The sequence below is a fragment of the Pituophis catenifer genome, unplaced genomic scaffold (assembly GCF_029215685.1).
Source record: "Pituophis catenifer annectens isolate HBS135680 unplaced genomic scaffold, rPitCat1.0.hap2 SCAF_3, whole genome shotgun sequence".
Classification (NCBI taxonomy): Eukaryota; Metazoa; Chordata; class Lepidosauria; order Squamata; family Colubridae; genus Pituophis; species Pituophis catenifer.
In genome coordinates this window covers 143,401,100-143,414,472 of record NW_027256883.1, presented here as the reverse complement: position 1 = coordinate 143,414,472, position 13,373 = coordinate 143,401,100, and the positions used below count along the sequence as shown (strand labels likewise).

The window sequence follows — 13,373 nt, the reverse complement described above, 5'->3', positions numbered from 1 at the left end:
TCTTGTCTTAATCACTTAGGCTCCTATCTTAAGTAATTGTACCTATCTGGGAATCAATATTACTGCCCACAGTGGAATTTCCTTCTGAGAAAGCACATACAGGATTATATTGTTAACAGATTTCTAGCAGAGACAATATTTTAATTAGGAAGTTCCTCATTCAAAGTTTAGATATTTTTATTAATATAGAATTTTTCCCACTTGTACCTAAACATAAAACAAACATATCCTTTGTTGTTGTTGTTGTTGTTGTTGTTGTTGTTGTGTCCACATAACATTACTTTCATTTTTCTCTCCATTCCTTAAGTAACACAGGCTTAAATTGTCCTTAGCTGTATGGATGTTAAAATATTTATTATGAATGCTTTTCTGCTGCTTTGGTTTAGATTTTAAACTACTAACAAATTCTAAGGTAATAACAAATGCAGTATTAATACTCATAGAACAACCCACAACCATAAAAATTATGATACTTCAGTCATAATAATTCATAATCCTATCATAATAAAATAGAGCCAGACATTATTAGAACCTTCCATTACACACCCAGATACTTATTACTCTTCATTACTCTTCAGTCCGCAAATATGTGCTGGAAAAGCACCTTTTCAAAAGCTTTCTGAATACCAGGGACAAGTTTGCAGATATTACATCTGAGAAGATATTTCACAGAAGGGAAGTGTTTGCTTTGTGTGAGGAGAGGGATTTTCAGAAAGACAAGAAATGTCTGAAAACATTCCTTTGTGGTAAGCAGTCTCATAGATAACCACTCCCAGGTCACAAAGGATTTTAGAGGTTGTAATAATTATCTTGAACTGAACCTAAAATCAATCAACAACCAATGCAGCTCTCAAAATATTGGAGGTGCACGATAATATTGAATTGTTCTTTTTAACATGTCAGCTGCTGCATTTTACATTAGTTACAACTATTTCCTTCTTTATTCCAATATCATCTAAAGTAGGGGTGCCAAACTCGTGGCATGCAGTCTGGATGCATTGTGCGCTGCCCATGCCCGGTTTAGCGAAGGGGAAAAAGTCGTGATACGTCACGTGACAACTCCATAAGTTTGAAACCCCTGATCTAAAGGTAGTTTCAACATGTATAAAATCCACCAAGCTTTTCCACCCATTAATTTGCTGGCTCAAATATGGGTGAACAGCACTTTCTTCAACAGATTACATTTTCATTATTAGTACTGGTGCTAAAACAATATTACAGAGAGACCTAACTCCAAAATTGTCCAAAACCAGTCTTAAGGTGTGTGAAATCTATTAGACTTTGTCATTCATTATCTTGGACAAAATACAGACCCATTGAAGGAAAAAAAATTCATCCTACTACCGTTAGTCCTCGATTTGCAACAGTTCATTTAGTGACTGTTCAAAGCACTGAAAAAAAATGACTTACAACTGTTTTTCACAGTAACGATCTTTGCAGCATCCCCATGATCATGTGATCAAAATTCAGATGCTTGGCAACTGGGTCATATTTATGATGCAGAGTCACGTGATCACCTTTTGCGACCGTCTGAACAAGCGAAGTCAATGGGGAAGCCAGATTCATTTATCAACCGGGTTACTAACTTATCAACTGCAGCAATTTATTTAACAACTGTGGCAAGAAAGGTCGTAAAACTGGGCAAAGCTCACTTAACAAATGTTTCACATAAAAACAGAAATGTTGGGCTCAATTGTGGTTGCAAGTTGAGGACTACCTGTATAGCTGTCTATTGATTCAAGATTGGTGATTAGTGTTTCAATTTCGGTAGAGAGAAAAGCTCTGTGGCATACTCATTTTGATGTTGGCCAATTCCTTGTTCTCAGAAAATATAAATTACTATATGTTGTGCCCACACACCTGAAATATCATATATAAAAATGCTAAAATAATGTTAACTGTCACACGCTACTTCATACAAATGACACATTCAGAATCGGGCAGCCCAGTTATAATCATTTGTTTTTGGTGAGTAGAAATGCATATCATTTACTCGTTATTTGAAATTTTCTTTACTAAATTTAAAAATCTGTAATTATTTTGTATCTAATGACACTACCTGTAACTTTCATATTTTTTCCCGAGAAACAATGGCATGTTACAATTGTTATAGGCATTAATCTATTAATCTATTCAGTTTGCAGCAACTTCACACAATGATTATAAAGCTACTTTAGACAAATATAAATTGCACTAACAAAAAAAATGAAAATAATGATTCTATGTATAATTTCAACTTATTTGCTCTGAGAAAAAAAAAAGAAAGTTTCAGAAATCCTCATAAGTAGAAATTGCAGAATTTTATAGGACCTATTGTGCCTGGGATACATACATTGCTTTTGTGATTTTTTAAATTAACAATTCTATGTCAAATTTGTTTCAGTTTACAGAATAAATTTAAAGATACAATCTTAAAATGTGACCATGTATGCTAGTCAAGTTTTAGAATATCTTTGTTTTATCAGCGGGTTTTCCGCACAAACATTTCATAATATATAAGTTTATACAACAGCAATAATATTGGTCGAAGTATTCAGAATTAAATAAAGTAAATTTAGAACCATTAAAATCAATGCATTTTCCAAAGACTGTTAGTGGGAATTCAAACTATAGAGTTTTGTTCTCACAGTGCTGAAATAACTAATAACAGCAAAAGTGCTTAACCAATGAATCAGGAACTATAGCTTTCACTTCTAAAATATTGAATTAAAATCTGTACAGAATTGCTCCATACACATTTGACAAGGCAACTTTAATTAGATACATGAAAATATCACTTTATTAAAACTAAGTAAAAATAAACTTACCACAATGTTTTTCTGCTTAAATATCCTCTGATCCATCTCTGAATAATCAAGATTGGTGAATGATGAACTAGAACATGATTGATCTTGGAAATTATATTTCTTACTATTTTCATTTCTTCCTGAAATGTAGTATCCTAAAAATAAAACAAAGCAATATAGCAACGTTTGTCAAAGTGCATCAAAACCAACTATGCTTTATATCTTTTTAAATGATATTTCAGAAAGCAATTATTTTGGATAAGCCATCCTAGCTATTTGTTTTGGCTTATAAATAATTTTTATATATTCTGGTAATAGATTGCTTTTATGTAAACCTTTTTAACTGAACTCATAAGAGGTTGTAAATTTCTCCTATTCTTTGGTTATAGTTCCATTTATCATAGAAACAGACATTTACATCGTATTTTTTTTGCAAGGAGCATTTCATATATTTTTGCTGTTCCGAGCAGCAATTTTTTCCATTTTAGTTTAGCTGGCTTTGGTCAACAGCTGTCAAAACTAGAAGCAGGGATACTCACAAATGATAAGTTGATGCTAAATTTAATGCTGAGAAATAATAAGCAAAAGTAAAAAAATTCAATAGAAATGGTACTTTCAGAATCAGACTGCTCTTTCTTGGCAGGATGGATATTATGAATTATAATTAATCACTGACTAGATTTTTGACTGATTCACGTAGGGTCCTAACTTATCTTGTTCCGCATGTACATCTTAAGGGACAATGTAAAGATGTTTCTCAGATCCCATTTGTACAAATCTGTTCCTATTCAATGTCTGATGGGGATTCGTAGCACAATGTCCAGGAAAATAATGCTCTACCTTGAATACTATCAGGGTACATAGAACCAGTAACTGCTAAATTGTTTAATAGTACACATTTAATAAATGTGTGTGCACTTATGTAAGTATTAGTATGAATGATGTTCTTCCAAATGTTATCAATAAACTATTTTGAAGAATGTAATATATTTTGACTATACAGGAATTTCACGAATAAAGATTCAACAGGGATTTTTATGAACAGCACTTTTTTCTCAATATAGAATTCATTATATATTCATTATTAAAAGACTGTTCCCTTTCTGTATTATTTAAGGATTCTAATAAGTAAGTGATTCTTATTAGCATATGTGATCAAAAACAGGACCCACGTTTACTGGTAGAAAATTTCAAAACAATAAAATCCTATATAGTATGCATTGAAATAGAGCGGAGAAATTTTTCCTATATCATGAATTTTCACAGGAAATTAAATTGTAAATTTTGTCTGCAAATCCTTTTCACCATTTCTACCAGGGAATAAAAATATCAGATTAATGTATTTTGGACACAGCAATCCAGATTTTTCTCAGAGTTGCTCACCAAGAAGGGGAAGAATAGGCCTCAACTATACAGTGCTATTTAGAAAATTCAGTGCTTCTGAATTTTCATATTTCTGTATATACATACATACAATGTGATCTTTTCTCCACACACCTTAAAATTAAATAGAGAACTTAATTGAACAAGAGGATCAAAACATTTTCCTTGTTTATTTATTCATTGTGGCAATTGATCCAAAGCTACATATTTGTATGTGTGATTTTCAATAACTGGTGTGCCCCCCATACAGCAATCACTGGAGCTAAACATGAGCGTGAATTGTTAATCAGTCCTATGTATCAGCATTGAGGAATATTAGCCCATTCATCCTTACAGAACAGCTTCAACTCAGGGATTTTGGTGGGCTAATTGAATGAACTGTGTGCTTCAGGTCCTTTCACAATATTTCTCTTGGATTCAAGTCAAAATTTTGATTCGATCATTTCCTTTTGCTTTTATTATTCTTCAGTCATACAACTATATGTTTGGGCTATTGATTTGCTGCATGATAAATTTTGTCTTGAAATCAGTTCACTGACCGATACCCTTACATTTTCCTGTAAAATTTGCTAATACAATTCAAAATTCAGTGTTCCATTAATGACAGCAAGCCATCCTGCTCCAGAATGGCAAAGCATCCTCAAACCATGATATTGCCATCACCAGGTTTCAGCAATGGGATAAGTTTCTTACGCTGTCACTGTTTGCTTTTCATCAAACCTAATTCAACAAGTGGGTTTCTTTAGTTTCCCTTTGTCTCTTTCCTGGAACAGCTTGAGCAGTTTTTCTTTGTATCTTTGGTTTATTATTTGTTTGTTTGTTTGAACCCCACCTTCCATATATTGCTTTCCAAGTCTGATTTACTGATTTATTAGTTGTATGTCCCTTTTAATTATTAAAATTGTTTTCATTTATAAATCTATTTTGACATTATTTTCCATATAACTAATATGGCATCTTAAAATTTATTTTCAGACCCACATCTTTTCTCTTTTACAATCCAGTATTTTTCAAACTCCAAATACACCTTTAAATCAGTCTGTTTAATCCAATAAAATCTGTTGTTTTTCTATCACCTGTGCTAAAGTGGCGCACAATTTTGTAAGTAAATTCTGAGTAAACTGGTCACAAAAAGGCTTAATTTCTTCTATAATTTAATAGTACAGCCTCATTGTATTAATGGTCTGTTCTTCTTTAAAAGGAATTCTTCGTTCTTTCTGTAGCTAGTCTTCAAGTCCACTCTTACCATCTGTTTGCTTTCCTTTCAGCAAAATTTTCCCACAGGAGGATTTCTTAATATTAATTTCAAAAACTTTATATACAATTTTATAAATTTTTGAACACCTCATAGGAAATGTTTTCTCAGGTCCATCTAGCCTATTAACTTTCCAAAATCAACATTCTAGTCCCACTTTTGCTGTTTTCCAAAAATAAAATCAAAGCTTTTCTTGTTAATCCTTAAACTTACTTAGAGCATCTTTCATCCAGGATGAAAGGAAACTCTCCCAGTGTACTATAACTTATGTTTTGGAAGGTTGTTAACTCCAAAGAAGTTGATAGTAAGCAGTTTCCTAAAGTAATTAGGAAGTGAGGAAGTATGCAAACACAATGTCTCTTTAAGGGGTGCTGAGCATGACTTAGGCAAAATGAATAGTCGCCCGGCCCTCACACAAACTCTCTGGAGAGTGCCATTTTGCAATTTCTTCACAGTGAGAATCTGTATGAAGCCATAAATGGGTGCACTGTGATGACATAAAGGCAATACAGCCAGAGAATAAGTATGATTCCCTTTATTAGCTCCAACTTTGTCCCAACATACCTTTTTCTCTCTGGTTTGGAGGAAAGCTCACCCACAAATTTGCAACAGCCTTTGGCTGAAAATACTCCAGTCCAAGCGTTATAAGCAGAAAACTTCAAAATATAAATCCAACAGGGCAAGAAAAGGAATTAATCCAGCAGGGCAAGCAAGATAAGGAGTTCCAGAAGTGAAGTAGCACAGCAATAAATCAAACCAGTTGGGAGGATGCCAGGAACTTCAGATAAAGCAGTTAACACAATGAACTCACCGTTTGTTCCCAACAACCGCCCCTCACATTTGCCTCTCCTTTAAACTCCATCCCCAGGTGTGTCTTATGAAGTGAATCGGGGCTCTTTCCTCCCTCGTAAACCATGCAACCCACGATGCTCTCTTCTCAATTCTTCCCTGCGTGCCCTAGGAAGTGGAGGGGATGGGCCTTGGTCTTCATCTGAACCTCCTCTCCCTTGTTCTACCTCTCCCCTGCTCTGCCCAACCTGACTTTGGCCATCCCCAGTTTCCTCCATAGGCAACGGAGCCATTCTCCCACTCTCTGTCAGCTGTTCATGTTCCCCCTCGGATTCAGACTTTGATGGGGGCATGATACACGCCTTATCTTCTCTCTGTTTTCTGAGGAGCCGATCCCTTCACCACCTCCTATTTTCATTCAAATCTGTAGACTTCACTAAAAGCACAGTCATGCTCAGTTTGCCAAGCTGCCCTGGAGATCTGCAAGCTAAAATAGAAGACACTTTGGAAATGGCAGAAAATCCACATTCTGTACCTCCTCTACCACTTTCCACAATTAATACTCATATTGAGACTTATTTTTTTTTCCTGAGAGAAGCAAATATTTCACAAACGCACTTGCAGGGTATCTCTTGAGTGGCAGAATCTTTGTCCACACAAAGTTTATCCAGTCTAAATAGAAATGTTCTGGCTTGAACACAGATAAAGGCAACAGATAGTTAGAATATAAAGGCAAAGATTAAAGTTTCCCCTGCCCAGTCATGTCAGGCTCTGGGGGCAGTGCTCACCTCCATTTCCTAGTTGAGGGAGCCAGCATTGTTCGAAGACCTTTCTGTAGTCATATGGCTGGCATGCTTATATGCCAGAGTTCATGGAAAGTTGTTACCTTCCCACCAAATTGTTATCTATTTATCCGCTTGCATTTGCATGTTCTCAAACTGAGAATATATTTAAAACTTAGTGTTCTTAGGAAGGCCTATATAATAACATTTTAATAACGTTAAATTACTTTGTTTACCTTTCCAGAAAGTGGGTAATAGTCAACAAAAAAGTGCAGAGTAAATGGTTTGTATTGTTCAGGTAGTCTCCAACCTTCGGTTATTTCTTCATCAGAAATGACATAGTAGTCTAGCGCCTTGAGTGAAAAAATGCTGTTAACAACAATGTGCCTATAAGCAATTTTCAAACACAGTGGAGTGTTATATAAAGTGAGTGCAGTAAGATTAGGGCAAAAAGATAATGAATGCACATCTTCCAGTGTCGAAATTCCATTATCATGTAGATATAATAATTGTAAATTCTTCATGTATCTCCAAAACATTGGACCAGGAAGTAATTCTAGCTGAAATAGGATTGAAAAACAAGTTTAAAAGAGAGAAAAATGAAAAATGATTTAATAAATATATCACTACACTTGAAGAGTATATAATTCTTCAAAAAGCACAACCATCAAATCTGGTCCATAATTACAATTTAGTACTCCCACAGCTTGCCTTTTCAAGTATGAAAAAGGCCAGTCATTGTCCATCAATATACTTTTTAATTCCATAAATGTTTCCAATACTGAAATAACATAATGGAAAACATTCAACATGTTTAGATGCTGGCTGGGGAATTCTGGGAGTTGAATTTCATGCAACTTAAAGTTGCGAAGGCTGAGAAACACTAGTCAATGAGAAAAGAGGAAGAGGAGAAATCACCAAAATATCTGTAAATCAGTCAGTTGATAATGCCTATAGAAATTGACAGTGTGGTAGGTAACTAATGTATCAATTAAAGGGAATGAAAGAATTCCAGAAATGAGGCAATGAATTCTCAGATACAGAATAATCTAAAAACCTTCCTAAAATTATATTTAAAAATTCCTCTAGCATTTTTTAAGGAACATTAAAAGATTTATTCATTAGAAAGTATTGACTCCCTAGATTTAGAAAACTTAAAAACAGGGGGGATGAATTAGTATAACTAGGTCTACCTATAGACATTTTTATCTATAGGTAGATAGAGACTTTATCGCCACAGAGACTTCTAAAATACTTTTAATATGGCAATAATTTTAAAGAAATTATATCATAAATTGTACATGGTTTATACAATAATCCTGTGTTGTATGAATTTTAGATTATGGATTTGTTTCTTTAGAGACAGTGTAAAATATCAAAAAAAAATGATGATAAAAATATATGTTACATTGTCTAAAATAAACATTAAAGGCAAACTCCTGGACCAGAGTTGCATGGGTGTTCAAAGGCATGATTAGGATTCTCTATTCATATAACAGAGGGTCAGAATCTGACATTATCATCTTAAATCAGTTGAACATTTGAACTGAATGTTTTTTTTAAAAAAGAAGTAAAATCCCCTCCCAAACAAAAATATGCAAGAAAAATAAGGGAAAACTACAACAAGACATGAAACAAGACAAAAGAATCTAGATCAGCTATTTTTCAGGCTTCCATTTGGAGAAGGGCTATTAAACATCAAACATTTTGAGCCCCCCCCCAAAAAAAAACCCATATCAATTTATAGTGCTTTGGCCAGTTAATTTTATCAATATTAAGTCTAGAATTTAAAAATTTAACTGTGACTAATTGCCACAATCTTTGAATGCATTGCCAGTGAAATAAAACCCTGGTTCCCTGTAATCCGTGGACACCACATAAAAAGGATCAAATTTCAAAGGAAATATTACACATCTTTTAGTTTTCATCCAGGAAAAATATAGATTTAAGAATCCATATGCGGTTTCATTGGAAAACTCCATAATACTAAGACACACCTAGTTTGATGCAAACATTAGGAGCTCTCTTCTATTGATCTAGATTAGATTGAAGGTGAAGGTTCATTCTCCAAGCTTGTAGGATGGTTTCCGAACATTTCGTTACCAAGCTAGGTAACATCTTCAACCGAGTATAGGGAATTTGTAAACGCTGCTGAAGATGTTAGCTAGCCTGGTAATGAAACATTCAGAAACCAACCACAAGCTCGGAGAACAAAACTTCACCCTCATTCTACACACGAGCTACAGATATTTTCCACTATTGCATAGATTAGATTATTTCGAAAATTACACTTTTAAAGCCATTACTACTCACATGATTATTATGGAGATCCAATTTAATTAAATTAATGCAATATTCAAGTGCATCAATATTTGTAAGGAAATTGCAAGACAAATCGCATATTTTGAGTGAAACACAATATGGCATGCTTCGTAGATCATATAGGTAGTGTGCATGCAATCTAACCATAACCAGATTTCTCAGTTTCTTTACATCTCTTTCATCAGCAGTTTGGCCATATTCAAGTAGTAGTTTTTCAGAAACACAGACAAGGTATTCTAAAAATTCCTCCTCCATAGTTATCTCTTTTATGGTTTATCCATGAGAGATCTAAAGAGGAGAAAGGATTACATAGTAAGTTACCTTTATTCAGTTTTCCTTTAAAAAAAACTTCAAATACGTAAACTAAATATCCAACTGCTCGATACAATTCCCCGTTTTATAAAAAGGTAAGCCATAACACAGAAGCTAGGAAGAAGAAAGCATATTTAAGAGAACATTTAAGAGCATAAAAGCATCTGGTGGAGAAATGCTATTTTACATTTTATCAGATGAACAAAACACTTCATACTTATACCACCACGAATAGGCAATAGAAATATTCTCAATGGCAAATTATTGATTTGTTTTGTTACATGACAGATTTCCTTTCTGGGTCAAGTCTACCAAAATAACAAACAAAAACAGTAATAAAATATAAAGATACTTTAAACATTATATAATTCAACCAAATAAATTGTATTGCCAGACCTTTGGGATAATTTGTGGATTATATAGATAGCCTTGTGATCAATAAAACACATGAATTAAAATCCATTTTAAAAAGAGTGCATTTTAAGCTTTCTAAATCCTGAAAACAAATTTATAAATTTATAAAATATTATAAAATTTTATAAAATTGTTTTATAAAATAAAATGACAGAGGGTTTCAAGGATTCTACTGAGAAATGATTCTATTGAGAAATGACTCAATAGATGACTCAATCTATAATCTATAAAGGATGAGTCAACTGTTCATGGCTTCAAAATGGTTACTTAAAAATCATATTTTTTTTAATCATTCTATTTATTTTTGTGTTTGTTTTTAGTCATTCATTACTGAGGCTTATATATCACTTCAATCACAACCAGCTGTAAATAGTATGCACTCCAATTCAGTAAACAGATTTGGCAATAGCAACAGACAATAATGTATTTTAAATCTTACTGTGCCAAGGAATAAGATATTGATGAGACTGAAAAGAGATAAACTATCACTTACTGTAGAGGGGTTTCCCACTCTCAAATCACTCTCTAAGAACTGTCAAAGTAGTTAGATATAATGGTTTTTCTAAATGCTCAAAGGGTTAGTGCTGAATTACAGTCTCTATTATTCCTGAATTTCATAAATTTAAGCTAGAAATGTTTACAAGCATAAAACTGAACTGGCACCAGGAACACCTAAGTTTTAGTCTTTAGAGAAGAGGGAGTGCTATGCATGCAATTTTGAGCTCTTGAAGAAAAGATGGGATATAAATCTAATAAATAAATTAATACATTATCAGCATGCAGTGTCATATATTTAAACTTTGAAAATTTGAGGTTTTCAGGTTGTCCTAGCTCTATGAACAGCAATACTTAAAGTTGTAAATAAATCTGTCAGGCTTAACTTGAAGTCATAAATTCAGTCTAAATTTCATACATGCATAAGCAGACTCCTGAGCAGACAATGTTTAGAGTAGCAGCAACCAACAAAGAGAGAGAATCCAAAGTCAAATCATGTAAAATCCCAAGGACAAGTCTTTACATCTTCCATGACTTCTAAGATTGGAAGTCATGAGCCTTCATGGCTCAGCACTGTTCCAGCAAACTTCCTAAGCCCTGATTTCTCTCTATAAACTAATAGAGTCTCTGATTCTGTCAAAGCACAACTGGTGTTGACCAGAGCTAAGCACTGAAACAATAGAGGCTTAGCTTATTCATAGATTATTTAAAATGTAAGGACTGCAGGAAGAAATTCCATAAAGTAGGGTTGTCACAGAGGAGGCCTGATCATATCTAGTCCATGATCCATAAATCTAATGAATTGGAAAGAACTATCTACAGATTCTCAGATGACTGGATCAAATGGGCAGATTCAATCCAGCCAAGGTATGGCTGATATATTCTAATGCTGTACCATATAGGGCAGTATTGGTGAACCTTTTCGGCACCAAGTGCCGAAATGGGAGAGCGCGGAAACCAGAAGAGCAGTTCTTCGATGCACACGTGCAGGAGCGCTGGAAACCAGAAGAGGAGTTCCCCAACGCTCATGCACGTGCCGAGAAGCTGAGCTTCTGGTTTCCAGCATGCGCATGCGCGCCAGTCACCTGGTCTTCTGGTTTCTGGCATGCATGTGTGTGCAAAGACCAGCGCATATGAGTGCCGAAACCCAGAAGAGCAACAGGCAACGGCTGGCATGCCCAGAGAGATGGCCCTGCGTGCCACTTCCGGCATGTATGCCATAGGTTCGCCATCACGGATATAGGGCTTTAAAAGTAATGTTCAACATTTTGAACTGGATCTAGAAACCTACTGGCAATTACTGCAGTGATTGAAGCATGTGTTACTCTACATTGGAACTGTCTTGCTGCCGTATTTGCTGCCATATTTTGTATAAACTGTAGCTTGAGTTGCCTACATAGAGCTCATTGCAATTGTCTAGTCAGGTATAAATCAGGGTGTGATCCACTACAGTACAGTTGTACCTGACATAAGCAGAAGCTGGGTACAGCCCATCTGCCTATAATTTCCATCTACTTAGTACCTGAGCAGGTACTGAGACTTCCGAAGGATCTCCAAGTCATAAGACAACTGCTGGCCAAGGTAACAACCAGAACCAACATTACCAACTAACAAGTAAAATTAGTAGAACTTAATCTAGCCTTGTTTTACCCGATCTGGAATTCACAGTCTTCATGCATCAGATGAGGATTGGCTTAGCACTTGTTTTTTCCAACAACACAACTGCATAAATTCTAGGGAACTGATGGAAGAATGGGAACAATTGTGAATTGGGCTAGCAACATGCCTGAATTCCTCAGCTGTAGCAGATTTCAAATGAGGATTTTGTGCAAAGTAAAATCTATTGGTTTCATGCAGAGAGATTATAGTGAACAGAGCTGTAACATGATTCTAAATGAGGTTTCTCAAAACAATGATGACTGGTTAAACAGTTAGATTAGGGATGAAATTATGCATATTAAATCTAAGGGCCTTTCCTCTTTATTTCTGTTCTCTCAATAGTTGGTAACACAGGAAGCAGCTTTTCTATAAAAAGTGCATTTCTATAAGTGAACAAGTTTATTGGAAAAAAACCGTATGAAAGTTGTATGGAGAGTACTCTTTTGGCCCTAGTGTCTATTCTAGTCCTATAATGTAGTTTCAATGCAGCAATCAATCTTGCACAATTGCTAAAGAATGTTTTAAAATGTAATACTTTCTAACTTTGCAAAATTAAAATCTCACTTAGGTCACTGGAGATCACTACAGAAGTAATTTATATAGTCTTAACTGAGTAAGTCATAAAATTAAATGAGACTGTACTTTAATTTTTATGGAATCATTCACCTCATGTCAATGTGCTTAGTCATAGTCTAAAGAGATGTCAATTTGATATTTACAGAATTAACAACACTTCAAAAAATATTTCTATATTTAAAGGCAGGGAAACCACTCAGTTTCAACATTACATCATTATACAACATTACTTTACAACATATACAACATTACTTTAAGAGTCATTTTGTTATGACCAAGACTAGTTTCAGATAATTTCTTAAAGAGAATTCTGCCTTATTGTTAAGACTTCTTTTATTGAAAGATTTGTACATGGTAAAACCACATCAAAGGGCACCACTGCTACATTTTCTTTCATTTGCACTTTGCACCATTATAATCTCTGGGAGACTAGGCATGAGCTCTTAAAATTAAAAAGAGGGTAAAAGGATCTGTCAAGAATCTTAAAACGGGCCATGGTAAAGGAAATAAAATTTTCACATATCAATATTATATCAAGAATTTTTCCTTAATGCTATTGAGACTACATACCTAGTCAAAATTACAATTGAGATCCACCAC

At 34.4% G+C, this 13,373-nt stretch overlaps 1 protein-coding gene across 1 annotated transcript in view; it reads right to left on the bottom strand.

The window, feature by feature from the left end:
• LRRIQ3 (leucine rich repeats and IQ motif containing 3) overlaps positions 1–9,572 on the bottom strand; it is a 61,142-nt gene extending 51,570 nt beyond the window's left edge. The window contains exons 1-3 of the mRNA XM_070939457.1: positions 9,309–9,572; positions 7,232–7,555; positions 2,808–2,941 (exon numbers count right to left, since the gene is read on the bottom strand). Of these exons, the coding sequence (XP_070795558.1) occupies positions 2,808–2,941; positions 7,232–7,555; positions 9,309–9,572 (722 nt within the window). The remainder of the gene's footprint in view (positions 1–2,807; positions 2,942–7,231; positions 7,556–9,308) is intronic.
• Positions 9,573–13,373: the final 3,801 nt, after the last annotated feature.